This window comes from Oratosquilla oratoria, chromosome 5 (assembly GCF_046742065.1).
Source record: "Oratosquilla oratoria isolate Oo_2021 chromosome 5, ASM4674206v1, whole genome shotgun sequence".
In the NCBI taxonomy this organism is placed as follows: Eukaryota; Metazoa; Arthropoda; class Malacostraca; order Stomatopoda; family Squillidae; genus Oratosquilla; species Oratosquilla oratoria.
Genome location: NC_134781.1, coordinates 25286873 through 25304310, shown reverse-complemented (window position 1 = coordinate 25304310; position 17438 = coordinate 25286873). Strand labels below are relative to the sequence as shown.

Below are 17438 nucleotides of genomic sequence, written 5' to 3'. Positions count from 1 at the left end.
CCTCAACAGTAGATTTGCCACCAAAAGACCTTCAATTCCTTTATCTCCAAAACACACGGGTTATTTGGTTTCAGGAGTGCAAATTCTCTTCAGCTTTCCTTAACCAACGATTCCAGGTAACACAAACGTCATAGACATTGGCTTTCGAAAGCTTCTGGTTCCGAAAATGGATTTATTTCGGGTTGGAGGGGGGGGGGCTTAAATACTAAATCTAACGTACCAAGGATATCTGGGTTTAGCGTCGCAAGGTTAGTGATCATAAATCTCTATCAGTTCCACTAAAAACTCTTTACGGGCGACAGCGTCAGCCTAAAATAAACTCTTGGCAACGGGAGGCTCTTATTTCAAGAGTTTTTTTTTTTTTAAGAGTTCCCATCCTCTTAATATCACTAGGAACTCTGAGAAGTTCTTGGTTTGCGGATATCCACTGCCATAAGCCTCCTTTTTCTTTTCTTTTTTTCAAATTTTGGGGGTCCAAGAAGAGTTCCCAGGGAATTCCAGTTCTGGCTTCTTCGCCCCAGATGCCCTCCGGTCCGGGAACCTCCGGTCCGAAGGCGTCGTGCGCCCTCCAGGTTCGACCCGGCCGAGGTCGACTTGGTCAGGTCGTGAGCATCGGCTGCTGCTGCGACGTTCCCGACCTCGCGAGGGCCAAGGTCAGAGTCCAACCCAGGGGCCAGCACTAGTCGCTCGACGCCGAGGAGAGCTCTGAAGGGGTCCCCGGGAACTGCGCCGAGGGCGTGGAGGGGGGTCCGTGGTGCGACGGGTGCGGCGGCAGGTGATGAGGGTGGAACGGGAGTCCCACGCCGCCTCCACTCGATCCACCTTCGTCGACAGAGTACGGGTGGAGGTGGACCGTGGCGTCGCTGTCCGGTCCGTAGCCGTGCATCTGCCGACAAACCAAACCGTCAGTATCAGGTTGTGACAACATTTGTTGGGCATACAATGAGTATCAATATGACAACACTTATTGGGCGTGCAAGGGGATAAGAAAACGCATGCAAGAGACCTTTTGGTCAGGTCATGATAACGCCGAGCCTCGCCCGCAGGAAATTGAACTCCACTTCCCATGCTTGAATGGCATGTCTACACTCTTATTTCGGCGGGTCTGAGAGATGTTAGACTCGCTTTACGGCCACAACACCAACTACTCAGTCGTTGTTACCATGGAGGAGTCTTCGGGTGTTTGAGGACATTTGTAAGCTCTGGCAAAGTTGTCACACAAAGTAGCATAAAATTTTCCTTCTTAATCCTATACTTGCTATCCTCTATACATTTTACATTATATAGAATGAAATGTATAAACAAAAGTGTTGTTAATATTCATACATTTGTAATTTCTTATATCTTAGAACCATTAACAATCATGAACAACTTATTAAATCGTGTTTTGAAATTATTACATATCATTTCTTTATTATATATATATATATATATATATATATATATATATATATATATATATATATATATATATATTGTGTGTGTGTGTGTGTTTTTCACAATCTCTGTCGGAAGACCAAAAGGTCTTGCAACACAACGAATAAATCTGGTCACGATAAACTTGAAAGTGATCATCATCATCATCATCATCGGGAACTAGCGCGCATTGTACAGATTCTCTCAGGTCAAGCGCCAGACGATTTTATTACATTGATCAGAAGCAGGGCTTGGGTGGGACCCTTGGCTTGAACAAGACCAGGACCTTTGGCGACCCACTTCGAGCTGGGGTCGTCCAACTAGCCAGCCATTATCAGCATGATACAAACACAGGCGCACGTCATTACGAGTACAATACAATCTATGCAGTGCTTTGCGGCACTGACGGGGCATCACCAGTGTAATGAAGTGTGGTACACTAACAAGCCTATGAGCTTGGCAACAAGTGTACAGCGTCTCTACGGAACACTGCACCCCCCCTCCCCCCACCACCACCCCCGACGCCCATCACTCCACGCAACTCCTCATTCCTCGTCGATGTCATTAGCCACGTGCACCCATTAATTAGCTCATCTTTCTTAATCAAATCATTCAAGTTTGCCACGATTCATGTCAAGTCATTGCCAAGCTGGCGGTAATTTCCAGTTCGTTTAAGAATGAAGGAGCATTACCGGCTTCTTTATCGTGTGTGTGTGTGTGTATTATATATATATATATATATATATATATATATATATATATATATATATATATATAATGATCATTACGATAGTGATGCACCCTACCGGTCCGCCTCCTGCCAATTCCCTTCAATAATGTGACATTCTTAATGTTCTTCTAGTCAACGTCGCAAGATTTGGCTGAATTTTAAGCGACTTTTAAGAGGTTTTGTTGTTACCATCGACCATGACGACAGCAGCTGTCGATTTCATTCAGCTGAGTGCTGGCCACCGACGACAGGACTTCCTTAACCTTACTCTCAACCTACTTATGGGTCTCTCTCTCTCTCTCTCTCTCTCTCTCTCTCTCTCTCTCTCTCTCTCTCTCTCTCAACAAAGGATTACAAAGGCGGAGCATGCCGACAGGAGACCTTTTGATCCATATCTAGGTCGGATGCGAAAAAAAAAATCATATTAATAATAAAATAATAAATAAAAACTATGATGTAAATAACAAATAAAATACATAAATAAATGCATAGGTTTAGTTAAATAATAAACAAACGGGTAAATAGTAAATAATAATAAATTGACATATAACTAATAATAAATGAAAATCAGACAGACAAATGATAACAAAACAAAAACAAATAATATAAGATAAATTATAATCATTACAGCATCTTACTTAGGTATTTGTCTAAATGATTCTTAAAGCTTCGAACTGAACTACATTGCACTACCTGTGCAGGAAGTTTATTCCATTCATTAACTACACGGTTGGCAAAGTTGTTTCTACCTACTTCCAAATTGAATCTATTTCCGGACAGTTTGAGACCATTGTTTCTTGTCTGATTCTCATTCAATGTAAAAATTTGGTCACTTTTGATGTTGTCAATTCCCTTTAGAATTTTAAAGACCTGTATCAAGTCACCTCTGAGTCTACGCTTTTTTAGGGAAAACAGATTCATATGTTTTAGTCGATTTTCTCTCTCCCCCTCTCTCTCCCTTTCTCTCTCTCCCTCTCTCTCTCTCCCTCTCTCTCTCTCCCTTTCTCTCTCTCCCTCTTTCTCTCCCTCTCTCTCTCCCTCTTTCTCTCCCTCTTTCTCTCCCTCTCTCCCCCTCTCTCTCCCCCTCTCTCTCCCTCTCTCACTCTCCCTTTCTCTCTTCCTCTCTCACTCTCCCTCTCTCTCTCTCTCTTTATTTTCCTCCCACAATTGTCTCGCTACCCTGTCCTGATCTACTGTACTTACTGTATATCTTTTCAATACCTTCTCTCATAGCTTATCGTCTTATTTTACTCTGACCGCAAATATTTGTGCAAAAATGACACTAGTTACGGTCACTACAGTCCATCGGGTCACCCTGTTCTTATGCATGATGCGCGCACACAACCACCCTCTCTCTCACTAACACAACACAACACATGCGCACGTATGCACAATAACCCCCCCCTAAAAGAATTCCAAACCTTTCTTCTCTTTACATTCCCCCCACCATCCCCACTCACACCTCCTACCCTGGTCTGTCTACATTACCAGTCATACTTATTTCGCTGTGGGCCTGCTGCCTCCCTCTCTCTACGGGAACCCATCTCCCTACCCCCGTCTCCCTCCCCCCTGCCTGGTCTCCCTAACCACTCTATTACACCCTAAACCCCTTCGCTCCTTAACGACCGGGAGCCCCATCCAATCACCCTGATGACGTCACGGGCCAGTTCTCCCGCTCCGACCCTTTGCGTCATCCCGTCAGGATCGGGACTAATTGATGACGTGGTAGTTGTGGTGGTAGTAGTAGTAGTAGTAGTAGTGGTAGTTGTTACAATAATTATCACGGGACTCTGCGTTATCCTGGCGATGGAAACTCAGGCGGCTTGTCTTTAGGAGCCTCTGCAATAACACACTTCTAAACTGATGGATTAATTCTATGATCTATCCATGGGCAATGAGAGCAACGTTCGATTCTGTTTCTCACTCACCAGAATAACATCAATGAGGCTGATCCCAGGTTCCGTTTTCCGTACAAGTCGTGGTTGCTGTCCTCTCAATTTTTTTTTCTCTCAAATAGGTGAGGCTACCCCCCTTCGAAATGTGGAGAAAGTGGCATAATTTGAAGAAAAATATTCAAGCAACTTACATTTACTCTTACTTTTAAGCACACTCACTCGCACACACACGCGCACACACACACACACACACACACACACACACACACACACACACACACACACACACACACACAATATATATATATAAATATATATATATATATATATATATATATATATATATATATATGTGTGTGTGTGTCCTTGTATGATTTTTTATACGAACATGTATATGAAAGTGCGTGCGCTCGTAGCACATAGAGTACATATACATGAATACGGACTATGCAAATTGAAATGCATCAACATTTACACAATTCATTCTATTTCCATATCATCTTGAATTTCCCCTCTTCTCGTGACCATTTCGTCCTCTCTCTCTCTCTCTCTCTCTGCCACCAGTTCCTCCTTTGATGTGCGTCTTCTCGCTTCCTACAAATACAATGTGCTTCAGAGCACGCACTCGATTTGTAAGACGGACTACTGTCACTATACAATACTCGGAACAGTATCACGCAAAGCACATTTTCCATAGCTCTTGTGGGTTCGAATGACGAGGGGAAATAATATCAACAAAAGACCTCTTTGATGTTCGGATGATCCTGCAAGGAGAATATTAAAGGAGTTAAAAAAATGGTGTGTTGTATCTTTCCTTTTCGCTGTCGGCTTCAAGTCTCTCTCCTCATGTGCTACCCCTGAGACCCCACCTAAGCGGCGCAGTATTGCCCCCGGGGGTAGAGGCGCTGCCATTGCCGATGAAATACTAAATCTAATTAGATTCGCAGATATGTATTTAATTATCATGAACCTCTTTTCTAACGCTCCTCTTCTTCCTCCTCGTCCTCCACCCTCTTCCTCTTCCTCCTCTTCTTCCTTTTTCTTTGACATCGTTGCTTTAGACCGAATATGGGCATTCAGACAACGAAGGTCGGAGAGTTGTATGCATCTGGATACTGTTGCATTTGTCGGACCCGCACTCGCACCAAACCCTGAAGCTCAAGTTGATGCACTGCAGCCACGAAAGCATTCATGCATTGGTATATGTGCACAAACGAAGACAAACGTACACACTTGCTCAAACTGAACGTGAATATGCGCGTACGTGCACAACTTGGTAAACACGCACGTATGCACACACACACACACACACACACACACACACACACACACACACACACACACACACACACACACACACACACACACACACTCTCTCTCTCTCTCTCTCTCTCTCTCGCACACGTGCAAAAACGTACAAGAACGCGCAGTTTCTCCTTCCACCTCCTCTTCCTCCTTCCTTCTCTTCCTCTTCTTGCTCTTTCTCCTCCTCCTCTATTTGGCTGCAACATCTTATTTTGATTTGATTATGTATTCCATCGTTCTATTATTGCAGTTCTTGCAGTGGGTCTTCCTCCTTCTCGTCTTTCTGTTTGATTCTCCTCCCCTTTTGCTCTGAATTCCCCCTCCCCCTCTTCCGTTTCCTTTGTCCCACGCTTTTATCAATTCCTCTATTCACCATTTTCTTACTTTATCTTGCATTCCCCCTCTCCTTCTCTCTCTCTCTCTCTCTCCCCCTCTCCCCTTCTCGCTTTTCCTTAGTTGGAGTCTCTTCGTTTCTTTTCACTTTCCTCTTCTCTTGCTTTATCCATCAATCTTTATCATATTATTCACTTCTGTATATCTTTCTCCAGTATTCCTTTACTTCCCTCTCGCGTTTCTCCCCTCCTACTCCTCCTCCTCCTCCCAATTTTCATTAATCTTCTCAATATTTCTTTTTCTTTGTCGGTCTTTTTTTTTCTATCTTTCCCTCTCCTTCCCATCCTTGTTGCAATTTTTCCTTTCCCTGTCTCTGCTTTTCTTCTGTGCTTCCTCCTCCTCCTCCTCCTTCTTCCTTCCTCCCTCCCTCCCCCCTTCTTATCTCTCTCTCTCTCCTTCTGATTCTATTTCATCGCTTTGTTCAAATCTCCTGCGAGTTGTTTCTTTTCTTTTTCTCTCCAGATGTACTCTATTCCATTTTGCATTCTCTTTGTCTCCTCTTTCTCATTCCCTCCTTATTAATCATTGTTTGTACCATTTAGGACTGTTTATTATTTGCTTCCACCACCCTCGCTTTCTTTGCTACTTTCTTCAGGTTTTATTCCCTTGCTTTCTTCACCTTTAACCACACCTTACCACTTCATATCACTACGATGTGCTGTCACAATCAAATTTTTTGAACCATTCATATATTTTCAAGATACAAAATTCATATCTATGACACTTATTTTCTTTTTTATACCCATTCAAGAAAATGACCTAACTGTAAGCTAAATACTACATAGGAAAACATATCACGTACTCGATAAAAACAAAATCACATTGACATTGAGAGACCTGTAGCGTGGGTTAAATCTTTTGATCGTGACTGTACCTTCTCTCTTACTTCAATTACCTTCCTGTATTACCCATTTCTTACTACTTTCTGCCCCCCCCCGACCTCCAAGACGCTTGTTACGTACCATCTCCTTGCCTCTCCATTAGTGCTTCTTCCTTTGCATTACTTATCCCATTTCCTCCGAACTCCCCCCCCCTCCCTTTACCCATTGCATGTCGTCGCATCTTAAGCTTTATTCTGGCTAATGCCAGACGATTTATTTCTGCTCTGAGAAACCTTCCACCAAGATGCGAACGTCTTACCTAACGAGTGGCACGCCTCCTTTTGTTCAGGCTGCTGCTGCCAATGGGTTTTTAATTCATCTCTGTAGTACACTGCCGGTAACAGGCGTGATGGGGCTCTGTCTTGGTGGAAGCTTTCCCTACCAAATGTCACTTATCGTTTCCCTGTGGCTGCCGCCAGCTTATGTCATTCGTTTCCCGTGGGTTACCCACTTGGTAGCCATGGGGTTAACACGTCTCCTTCATATTTCCTCACCTAGACCTTCTCTCCTAATTCTTTCCATACATTCTCTTCACGTACTTTTTCTTAACATCCACTCCTCTTCCTCATCCTTGCTTCACGGCTCCTCCTGCCATTCTCCTTCCCCTTCTGACCCCCCCCCCCGACACCCCCCAACCCCACCGCCGTCTTCTGTCTAATCCTTTCTTTCGCTTCCTGTCTTGCTTCCTCGGCCGCCGTCAGCCCGACTGCGGTCGAAGGCAGGCTCGTTCCCTCCCTCCTTCCCGTCCCATCCTGAAGGGGTCTTGGGGGGTGGGGGTGGGGGGGGCAAGGGCACGCTCCCCCTTCCTTTTCCATATCGCTACACTTCCTTCCTCCCCTTTCTTGCTGTCTCTTCTTATTCTTTGTTCACGCGTCTTCTTTTCCACGTCTCGCGCAGGTTGTGTGCGTGCGCGTGTGTATGTACGTGTGTGTGCATGTGTGTAAATGTTAGTACATGTTTGTATTTGCATGTGTGTTTTTGTCTTTGTGTGTACACGTGTATGTGATGAGTGCATGTGTGTGAGTGCGTGTGTGTGATGTGTGTGTGTGTGTGAGTGCGTGTGTGATGTGTGCGTGTGTGTGTGTGTGTATATATATATGTGTGTGTGTGTGTGTGTGTGTGTGTGCGTGTGTGTGCATATGTGATGTGATTATGTGTGTGCGAGAGATTTTACCTATTTGTAAAATACAAGATAAGAACTATGCTCATGAGGTTCCATCTCTGTACTTCCGTCGACCAACCTTTGAATTCGCTTACGCTCTTTGGGCGTTCTTTTCCCTCTCTCCCAAGTAGTTCAGTGCATAAGTACGGAGAACTGTTTCCCAATATCCTTCAGACTTTTGTCTTTTTTCATTTTCTTTCCACATCCTGTGGGTATTCCTTCTGTTCCATAATAAGGAGTCTTCTTTGTCGATTACATCTTCGTCTTTCTTAATTCTGAACAAATTTCTCTTAGTTTTCTTCTGATGTTTGCGGTTTCAAGTTCTTTGCTCTTTCTTCGCATATTCCGTCAGCTAGGATGGGAACCATTTTGATTGCCGCTCTTTGAATTTTCTAATTTTTACATCTTACTTTTCATCCAGGAGGAGCCAAGAAAGAGGGAGGGAGGGAGAGGTGGTGAATGGGAAAGGAGTATGTGGGGATGAAATGGGTGGGAGTGGATTTATGCCTTTGGCTTTGGCCACCTCCCTTGTAAAGGGGAAAAAGCCCTTGAAGTACTGTATATGTATGTACTTTTGGTGCATTACACTCCAATCTGGTGCGTGTCGGGTTTTCGGTATATTTCATCATCTCTTCCTTGTGGTGGAATAACACTCGTGTATTTGTCAATGATTTACAAGAATCTCTTGTAATCTAAGATATGTCTTCCCGGTGGAAAAAAATTACCAATACTCTTTTAGGCCTTCTATATCCCTCCTTTTTGTAATCACATCGTTTCTTCCCATGTTATAGTTTAGTGATAGCATTTTCTTACTAATGCACATATACAATGCTTTGCATTCTATTGCTAGGAAATCCATTTACCACTTGTTGCTTAATTCATAAATCCTATCTAGATTTTCCTGCAACAAATTACAAACATTCTTTTCTTCGACTCTCTTCTTGAGGTTAGCATCGTTAGCAAATACACTAGTGTAACTGCTTGGCCCATAGTGGCACTAACGTTGACCAAGAATATTATTAGTGCCAACAACGAGCTCTGTGTTCCAACATTATTTACTTGCCTCCAGTCTGACATCTTGTCCTTCGTTACCGTCCTTATTAATTTTTCCTTTAAAAAAAATCCTTCATCCATTTTACCAGACTCTCCAAGTCCTCCTATATATTCCAGTTTCTAAACCAAATCTTTGTGAGAAACCTTGTCATGGGCTTTCTCCAGATCCAGTTATACACTTACCTATATTTCCATTTGCAGTAAAGGTTTATTTGAAATTCATGATCTTCCTTTTTTCTTTTAATCCAAATTGGTTATCTGACAATATATTCTCTTCCAAGTATTTTGTCCATCTGTCTTTCAAAAAATTCTAGCACTAGCTATTATGATAATGAAGCTTACAGCTATATAAATTTAGAGGTTCCTCCTTGTTTTATCTTTTATAGATTGAGGTCACATTAGCCTTTCTCCAATCTCGTGATTTTCCCATAAAGAATATTGAATAAGCTCAAAAATTCTATCCAGCACTTGTTCTCTACATTCCTTGAGTGTCCAACCTTGAGATCTCATTAGGCTTTGGTATTTTTTGTACTTATCGCACTTTCATTTTCATATCGTTCAGGAGGAGCTGACGCCAGTAGGCGCTGAGTAGCTACGGCCGAAGCCGTCACCTTTCCCTTATGTGCTTGGATTGTTGGGGTAGGTAACATTTATTGGTGGGAATCGAAGAGAAGTACCTCTCCTTGATAAACACAGACTAGAAAGTTTAATTCATTACTTCAGCTTGCCACTTTGTATTTCTTTTTGCACCTTTCACATACATAATTTGTTGCCTCGAATTTCCTGTCAAACCAACCCTTTCTTCGGTTTTCTCCTCACCTTTAGTCTTTGTAGATAATTTAATTTCCAGCCCCCGAGTCTTGAAAAAGATGACACTTTTTTCTTTCCTTCTCTCGGACTTCCAACATGTTCCAAAGAATTGCCTCGGTTCTATGAATTTGGCCTTCTCGAAGTTATATTTTTCTTGTCTAAATGACTCCTTTTTTGTTTCTGCATCCCCAACAGCCATATGGAATTGAATAACTACATGAACATTCCCCAGAGAACACAGGTACCTCAAAGGACTCGATAACATATAGTTGTTTAGCAAATAACCAAATCTGGCAGGTGTGTCATCCTCTCTAAATTTTGACGCTTCTTTAACCCATTGGGTCATTATGTTCTTCGTTGCTATATCTGCTTCCCCATTGTAATCCTCTTCCACTAGCTTCTCGCACCTCTCAACTCACCTTTTCCCAATACCCTGAAATTAGTGTACGTAAATGCAATGGGGAGACGATGTGAACGTCTACATAGATGGCAGTTGCAGTAGATTCTATCATCTGCGTCATATATCTAGTCAACCAAGGTATGTGGCAGATACCGACACCAGTCAAAAATCAAAAAACATGTTTTTCGCTCACGAGGTATTAACCAAATCAACCGTTACGAACAGCACACCATCTATACAATACACAAGTTTCACCAAAAGCTTACTTTCCCTCTTCTCCTCCTCAGACTTCTCCTCCTCCTCTTCCTCCTTCTTCATCTTTTCGTTGCCAAGACTCTAGTTTTGACCTTTCCCATCTCCCGCCTTTCATCAGGTTCTCCTCTCCTCTTTCTTTCGCAGCATCATCTTGCTTTGACATTTCTTTCTTCCATTTTCTTATTTCTACCTGTTTCCTCGCCCCTCTCATCCGATTATTTCTCCTCCCCGCCCCCCTCCCCCTCCCCCTCCTCCTCCTCCTCCTCCTACTCTCCCCGCCCCTCCCATCACACCGAAGTATCATCATTCTTTTCCATCGTGCTACGATGTCGTGTTTATATTCTTTATGACACTCTCTTTAGCATTCTTTTTCTATGACGTCACTTCGTCACTATTATCTCGTCTTGTGACGTCATGCCGTTATCCAGTCATATCGATTCGATTGGCTCGCCCATCACTGCACTACACACACTCGTATTGGTTCTTTGTACCTGCTGCGTCACAATACGTCACCGATGTCCCACAAAGGATCAAACACTGTTTACATTAAATGTGAGAGAAAAATGGTGCACGGACACGCGCGCACGCACACACACACACACACACACACACACACACACACACACACACACACACACACACACACACACACACACACACACACACACACACACACACACACACACACACACACACAGACACAAAGGTGAGGAGCTTAGCCGAGCCCCAAGTCCAAATGTGTGTTTGTTCAAAGGCTTGGCTTTCCTCCTCCGCGGAAAGTTCAAAAGAGAATCCCGACAAGGGAAGAGCGTAAATCTTACGTGTACAGATCTATTAAGCTGACACTAGTCTCTTGTCATAATTCACTGATGATACCCCCAAGGAAGAGCCAAAACGTTTGAAGAAATACACGTTTCCTTTTTCTATTTCCACACTTCAAGGCTTGGCTGCAACCTTTAAACATGCTCAGAGGAAAAATACTTTCCAAATATGCATACAGATACGTGTATTAAATGTATATTATATTACATTATATATATACATATATAATATATATATATATTTGTGAGTGTGTTTTAAAGGTGCAGTCCGAACTAGATCTCTTTTCCATTGACTTCGACTGCTCCTACTATAAAAAGCCGTGAGGACAGAAGTATTTCCTTCCAGAGGGATCTATGAGAGCCCCGGAGGACCGTTGCCAGTCGGCCTGGGGCTGCGGAATGTGGGCGAAGCTCGAGGCAACAGGTGTCATGGTTATCATTATTTTCTTATGTTTGTGTATAATAAAGTTCCGCGCGGTTGCACGGTGGATACATTCTTGAACCCGGGACCAGGTGGTCGTGAGTTCGAGTCCCAGGAGCTGCTGCGGGGTTGCCACAATGATTCCAGACAGCCCTGCCCAGGAGGGGAGGTGACCTAACGTCGGCTTAAAAAAAAAAAAAAAAAAAAAAAGGCTTGCCACAACTGGCAGGGATTTGACCTACCAGGGGTTTCTCACTTGCCACTGCGTGGGAGTGGGATGGTGAGTAGTGTATAATATTAGTCCATGTGATTTTTTTTTTTGTAATCACAGCGTGATCCAGCGTGTATTTTTTGCTTCGGCTGCGCAGAACACAAAATCTTTCCTTTTTTTCTAATTGTGGATCACATCGATTCCATCCAATCCGCCTCCACTCACTCCTTTCTGCTCCTCCACCTTACCGTTTTATTTCTACGATTTTTCTCACCTTCCGTTTTCCGGCGAACCTCCCATTCCCGTTTTCTTCAGTAGTTTTTTTTTTTTTTTTTCACGGTCTCTTTCTATGAAGAGCTTGTTTCCAGCCCCCTTTACGTTTTCTTTGTCTTCCGTTTTCTCTTCAAAATTATCTGCCTCACTCCTCTTCTCGTTTTCTTTCACGGAGCTAAATTCCGTTTTCTATATGAAGTTCTCAACTTTGAGATCTCTCTCCGTGTGAACTTTTTCTTCAGGTTTCCCATTCTTCTTCCCATTCACTGTTCATCGTTTTTGACTTCTCTCTTAGATTCATCTTTCTCTTCACTTCTTTTGCCTCTTCTGTTACACACACACACACACACATACGCGACTCGGTGGCGTAGTTGGTAGAGCACTGAGCTGCCACAATAGTGGCCCGCAGCTCATGGTTCGAATCCTGCCCAGGGCCGAAATTTTTTCGGTACCGCTGCGCTTCAGGTCGTTACTCTGACTCTCGTGGGCGGGGAGTTGGGGGTGTGTGTGTGTGCAAGGTCATAGCATTACCCATAGATCGGACCTACGAGCTCTGAGCTCTCTTCCAGGAGGGAAATAGCTGTCGATCACGAGTCCAACACGTGATCCAAAGACCAAGTGAATACACACACACACACACACACGACTTGATGGCGCGGTTGGTAGAGTTCCCGGATGCCACTACGGAGGTCCGGGTTCGAATCCCGCCCAGGGCTGAAATAATTTCAATACTGCGCTGGGAGTCGTTACTCCAACTCTCGTGAACGGGGAGCTGTGTGTGTGTGTGTGTGTGTGTGCGCGTGTAGGGTCACATTATTACCCATAGATCGGTCATATATGAGCTCTGAGCTCCCTTCCGGAAGGGAAATAGGTGTCGATCACGAGATTCAAGACAATGGTGAATCACACACACGTACGTATATATGTATATTCCCCATACATTCAACTTCTATGGGGCCCAGAGTCTCTGGATGCCGGGAGGTGGTTCTTTTTCAGCAGAAACAGTCTACTCGTTTAGTAAAATCCTGCTTGCCGTCAGACGGTTTCATTCACCCGAGAGGTCACCGCGCCTCTGTGGCTCGTTTGATGTTCTGCCTACCTCGTGAATACAAAGTCTCCCATTCGATTCCAAACAGCTACCGGAAGCTCCAGCTTGCCCTCACTGTCCGAGCGTCTTCGGGGAAAGGTGGCAGCTTCGGCCGCAGCAAAGTGTCTCCTTTAATCTCGCAACTGTCCCCTTCACCCCCCCCCCCAACTGACCGGTAATTCTCGTAATATTTCTTTACCTATTTTTCCAGACTTCTCTATTATTATTTTTTCAAGATCTCCTCTTTATGGTTTCCCATTTTCTTTGCCTTGTCCGCATGGCTTCACGTTTTCTATGTGTATTTTTCTGTCTGTATTATTATATTTTATGACAAGTACAGTCCATTCATGATGCATTTGATCTATTCATTTGTACTTTCTATGACTTTTCATGCATGGTAATTCTTCATGGCTCCTATTTATTGTTATATATATATATATATATATATATATATATATATATATATATATATATATTCATATATTATTTATTTATTTATTTACAATTGTAGTACTAAGTTGTAGTAGTAGTAGCAGAGGTCTCTAGACGCGGGAACAATTGGCTTTCTTTAACATGCGAATATTTGATCCAATGGCTCCCTGTTACATTAACCTAACTGTTGAGGCGTCCCACTCTCGGAGCGAGAACGAGAAAATCAGGATGTACAAAGAGCGTATACGAAATGTGGATCAGGACTCATCCAGTCTTATAACCTTTACGACTTCAGGTGGGATGGGTTCAAGGGCAAAGGCATTCTACGCTCGTCTAACAGAGGTGATGACAGAAAAGAAACGACAACCAAAAAGCAGCCCTCCTGTGCCTGGCAGGTACCAGATCCCCACAGCCTAAGTAAGCACATATACAAAACATAGATATTGAACAGACTGTAGTAGATAGTAGGATAAATGAACTTCTGTTTTAGGCTTCATTAAGGTGAAATAATAGAAAAAAATATATAAAAGGGTAGTCGACCACAGTCATTGGGGAGATAGATCCTGACTGCTTTCACCACACAGTTCCACAAAAATGGTCGTATAAATAGTACTAGTGTTAGCACTAGTGCTAGCGCTATTACTTGTACTAGTACTTGTACTAGTACTTTTGCTAGTGCTAGTAATGAAACTAGTAATAGTAATAGCGCTTGGATCCCGGTGGTATAGAAGCTCTCATCCTGCTCAACAGCAGATATGACATCATCATCAGTCCGGTACTGCTTCCCAGCCAAGTTTTTTTTTCATGTTCGGGAACATAAAATAGTCAGATGGTGCCAAATATGGAGAATATTGGGGGGGGGGTGATCAACCAATTCAAAGCCATAGTCACGCACAGTAACCATTGCAACCAACGACTTGTGTGCAGGAGCATTGTCTTGGTGAAACAGGACCTCCTCCGTCAGTTTTCCAGGCCGTTTTGACTTGCCTTTCTCCGTTAGTAGTTTGTCCTTTTTTGAATGTAATCAATGGACACAATGCCCTTTGCATCCCAGAAAACGGAGGCCATCACCTTTCCTGCCGACGACACCACCTTGGCCTTCTTTGGAGCGGAAGAAGAGGAGTGTTTCCACTGCATCGACTCCCGTTTGGCCTCTGGCTCGAATTGGTGGACCCAACACTCATCTTGAAAACGTTCAAGAAAACTGACCGGATCTACATCAAAAAGTGCCAAGTTTGCCTGCGACACGACCAGTCTGGTGTGCTTTTGATCAGGGCTCAAAAGGCGTGGCACCCACCGAGCGGACACCTTCGACATGTCACGTTCCTTGTGCAGAATGTTCTCTACTCGTTCACGGGAGGTGTGCCTACGGTATTAGCTATCTGATTAACAGTTAAACGTCTGTCATCCTTCACCATGTGGTGAACACTGTCGAGGTTTTCTTGGGTGGTTGTTGTGGCAGGACGTCCCGACCTTGGGTCATCTTCAAGGCTCTTCCTACCCCTCTTGAAATCAGCTGCCCACATTTTGCACAGTTGATAAAGCAGGAGCATCATCCCCTAATGTAGCAGCCATGTCAGCGTGAAAACCCCCTTTGACTGCAGATATTTGATAACACCACGGTGCCAAATTTTATCCATATTCACAAAATGTCTCTGAAGCTTCTTTTCAGAGTCCTGAATTACTACATCAGCGTCAGATAATATTAAAGGAAACAATGTCGTTAGTATCAGAAAACGTTGAATATAATGCACGAAAAAATTTATTGCTGTGGAATAACTCCTTCCGAGTCAGCCTACAAACTTTTCACCCCACCCTCTCGTAGCAGTACTAATAATAGTAGTTATAGTAATAGTATTAATAGCAGCATTAGAAATAATAGTGATTGTAGCAATAGCAGTAGTAATAATAGTATTTGTAGTAGTGGTAAAAATAGTCAGAGTAGTGTAGTAATAATAGAAGTAATAGTAGTGATATTAGTTGTAAGAGAATAGTAGTGTAATAGCAATACATGTAGTGGCAATAATAGTAGTAATAATATTAGTAGTGCATTGAGAGGCACTCAGCTGCGGCCGAAGCCATAACCTTTGCTCCCGTTCTCTTCTGACTTCCCGTTTTCGCATAGTTCAAACAACACAACTCTCCGTTTTCTCTTGCTATTTACGGGCGCCTCATCTCCTCTTTCTCCTTTTCTTCCCAAATCTTTCCAATTTCTTTTCCATTTTACATGAAAGCTTTCGACCTGACTCCCTTCCCATTTTCTTTAACGCCAACATTTTCCTTCGTCTTTGTTATCCATTTTCGTTCGCCGTCTTCTCTGTCGCCCTCCTCCTCCTCTTCTTCTTTCTGGTTTGCAGTCTTCCTCTTATTCTCACCTTACTTTTCCTCTCCCTTCTCTTTCTCCTTGGTTCTCTCCGTCCCACGGCCATTTTCCTTCTCGTAACTCGTCCTCCACTTTACGTTTTCTTTAGGATGCCTTGTTCCCGTTTTTCTTCATTCCCCAGTTTGTTTTTTTCTCTCTCCGAGAGACACTTCTGTATCTCAGGTCCTTGAACTAGTACGCGTGGTCAACTTCACATGTTCGATTCTGGTTATCGTCACATTACGACAACTGAAATCTTCATTCTGGCACCAACCAGAATTTCTTAATCTCTTCCTCTCTACTTCTCGCTCTCTCTACCTCTCTCCCCTCTCTACCTTGTTCTACCTTTTCTCCTTCTCTACCCTTCTCCCTAACTCTCTCTCCCCTCTCTACCTTGCTCTACCTTTCTCTCTACCTATCTACCTCTCTCTAACTCTCCCTCACTTTTTCTACCTCATACTTTCTCTACATGCCATCCTATCTACCTCTTCTCTATCTCTTTCTCTCTTTATGCGCCCCTTTCACGATCTCTCCTTTTCTCCTTTGCTCTGATCACAACTTCCCCTCCCTCCCTTGTGCCTTTCAGTAATCATCCTTCCTTCCTTCCTTCTTTCCTCTTCGCATTTGCTTTCGTTCCGCTGCGTATCGCCCTCTCTTACTCTGCGCCTCTTTCGCTTCTTTATATTCGGTTCTTCTCCTTTTCGTTTTCTTCGTGCTGCATCTCGTCCCTTTTTCTTCTCTTTATTTTTTCTGACCTCTCCCCCCCCCCCCAACCCCTCTCTTCCTTCCTTCTCTATTTGGAATGACAAGACTTTATTCGTTTTTGGAGTTGTCTTTCGATTCCTTTCGTGGTCTCACCCTCCCCCTCCTCCTCCTCCTCTTCCTCTTCTTCCCACTCCTCCTCCTCTTCCTCTTCCTCTTCTTCCCCCTCCTCCTCCTCCTTGTCTTCTACCTCGGCGTCTATTCTGAATTATTTTCTCGTTTGTTACCTCTTGAATCTTCCCCGTTCACTCTCGCCGATTCTTCCTCTTTCGCTTTTCTTCCAGATTTTCTTGTCCGACGTCTTCCTCTATGCCCATTTTACATTATGCATGGAAATGTGTATGCATGTATAGATAATTATATTTGTGCATGTAAGCACACACACACACACAAACACACACACACACACACACACACACACACACACACACACACACACACACACACACACACACACACACACACACACACAGACTTTTTCACCCTATAATGCACTTTCAGAAATTCCATATGTAACAGTGTATATGTTTATTTTCATATTTCTAACTTCATCTCCTTCCTGTATCCTTATAATCTTTCCTTTGCCGCTTTCCTACTGCATTTCCTCATCTCCCCCTTCCCTTCGCCCCCCCTCCCCCGACATTTTCTTTCTTGTATTTCATCTACACCGTTTACTCTCCTTTCTCTTATTTTTAACCTCTCTTTGGTCAGGTTTCTGTCTTTGTAATCCTGTAGCAATGATCCGGGTTACGTTTAATTCATTCTGAAT

The 17438-nt window shown here is 43.4% G+C and overlaps 1 protein-coding gene across 6 annotated transcripts in view; it reads right to left on the bottom strand.

Annotated features, from left to right (window-relative positions):
* Positions 1–560: 560 nt before the first annotated feature.
* The window catches only part of LOC143025415 (insulin gene enhancer protein ISL-1-like), a 725621-nt gene continuing 708743 nt past the window's right edge, over positions 561–17438 (bottom strand). For all 6 annotated transcript variants that reach the window (XM_076185070.1, XM_076185066.1, XM_076185068.1 and 3 more), the window contains one exon: positions 561–886. In XM_076185070.1, the coding sequence (XP_076041185.1) occupies positions 680–886 (207 nt within the window). In that variant the 3' untranslated portion in view covers positions 561–679. The remainder of the gene's footprint in view (positions 887–17438) is intronic.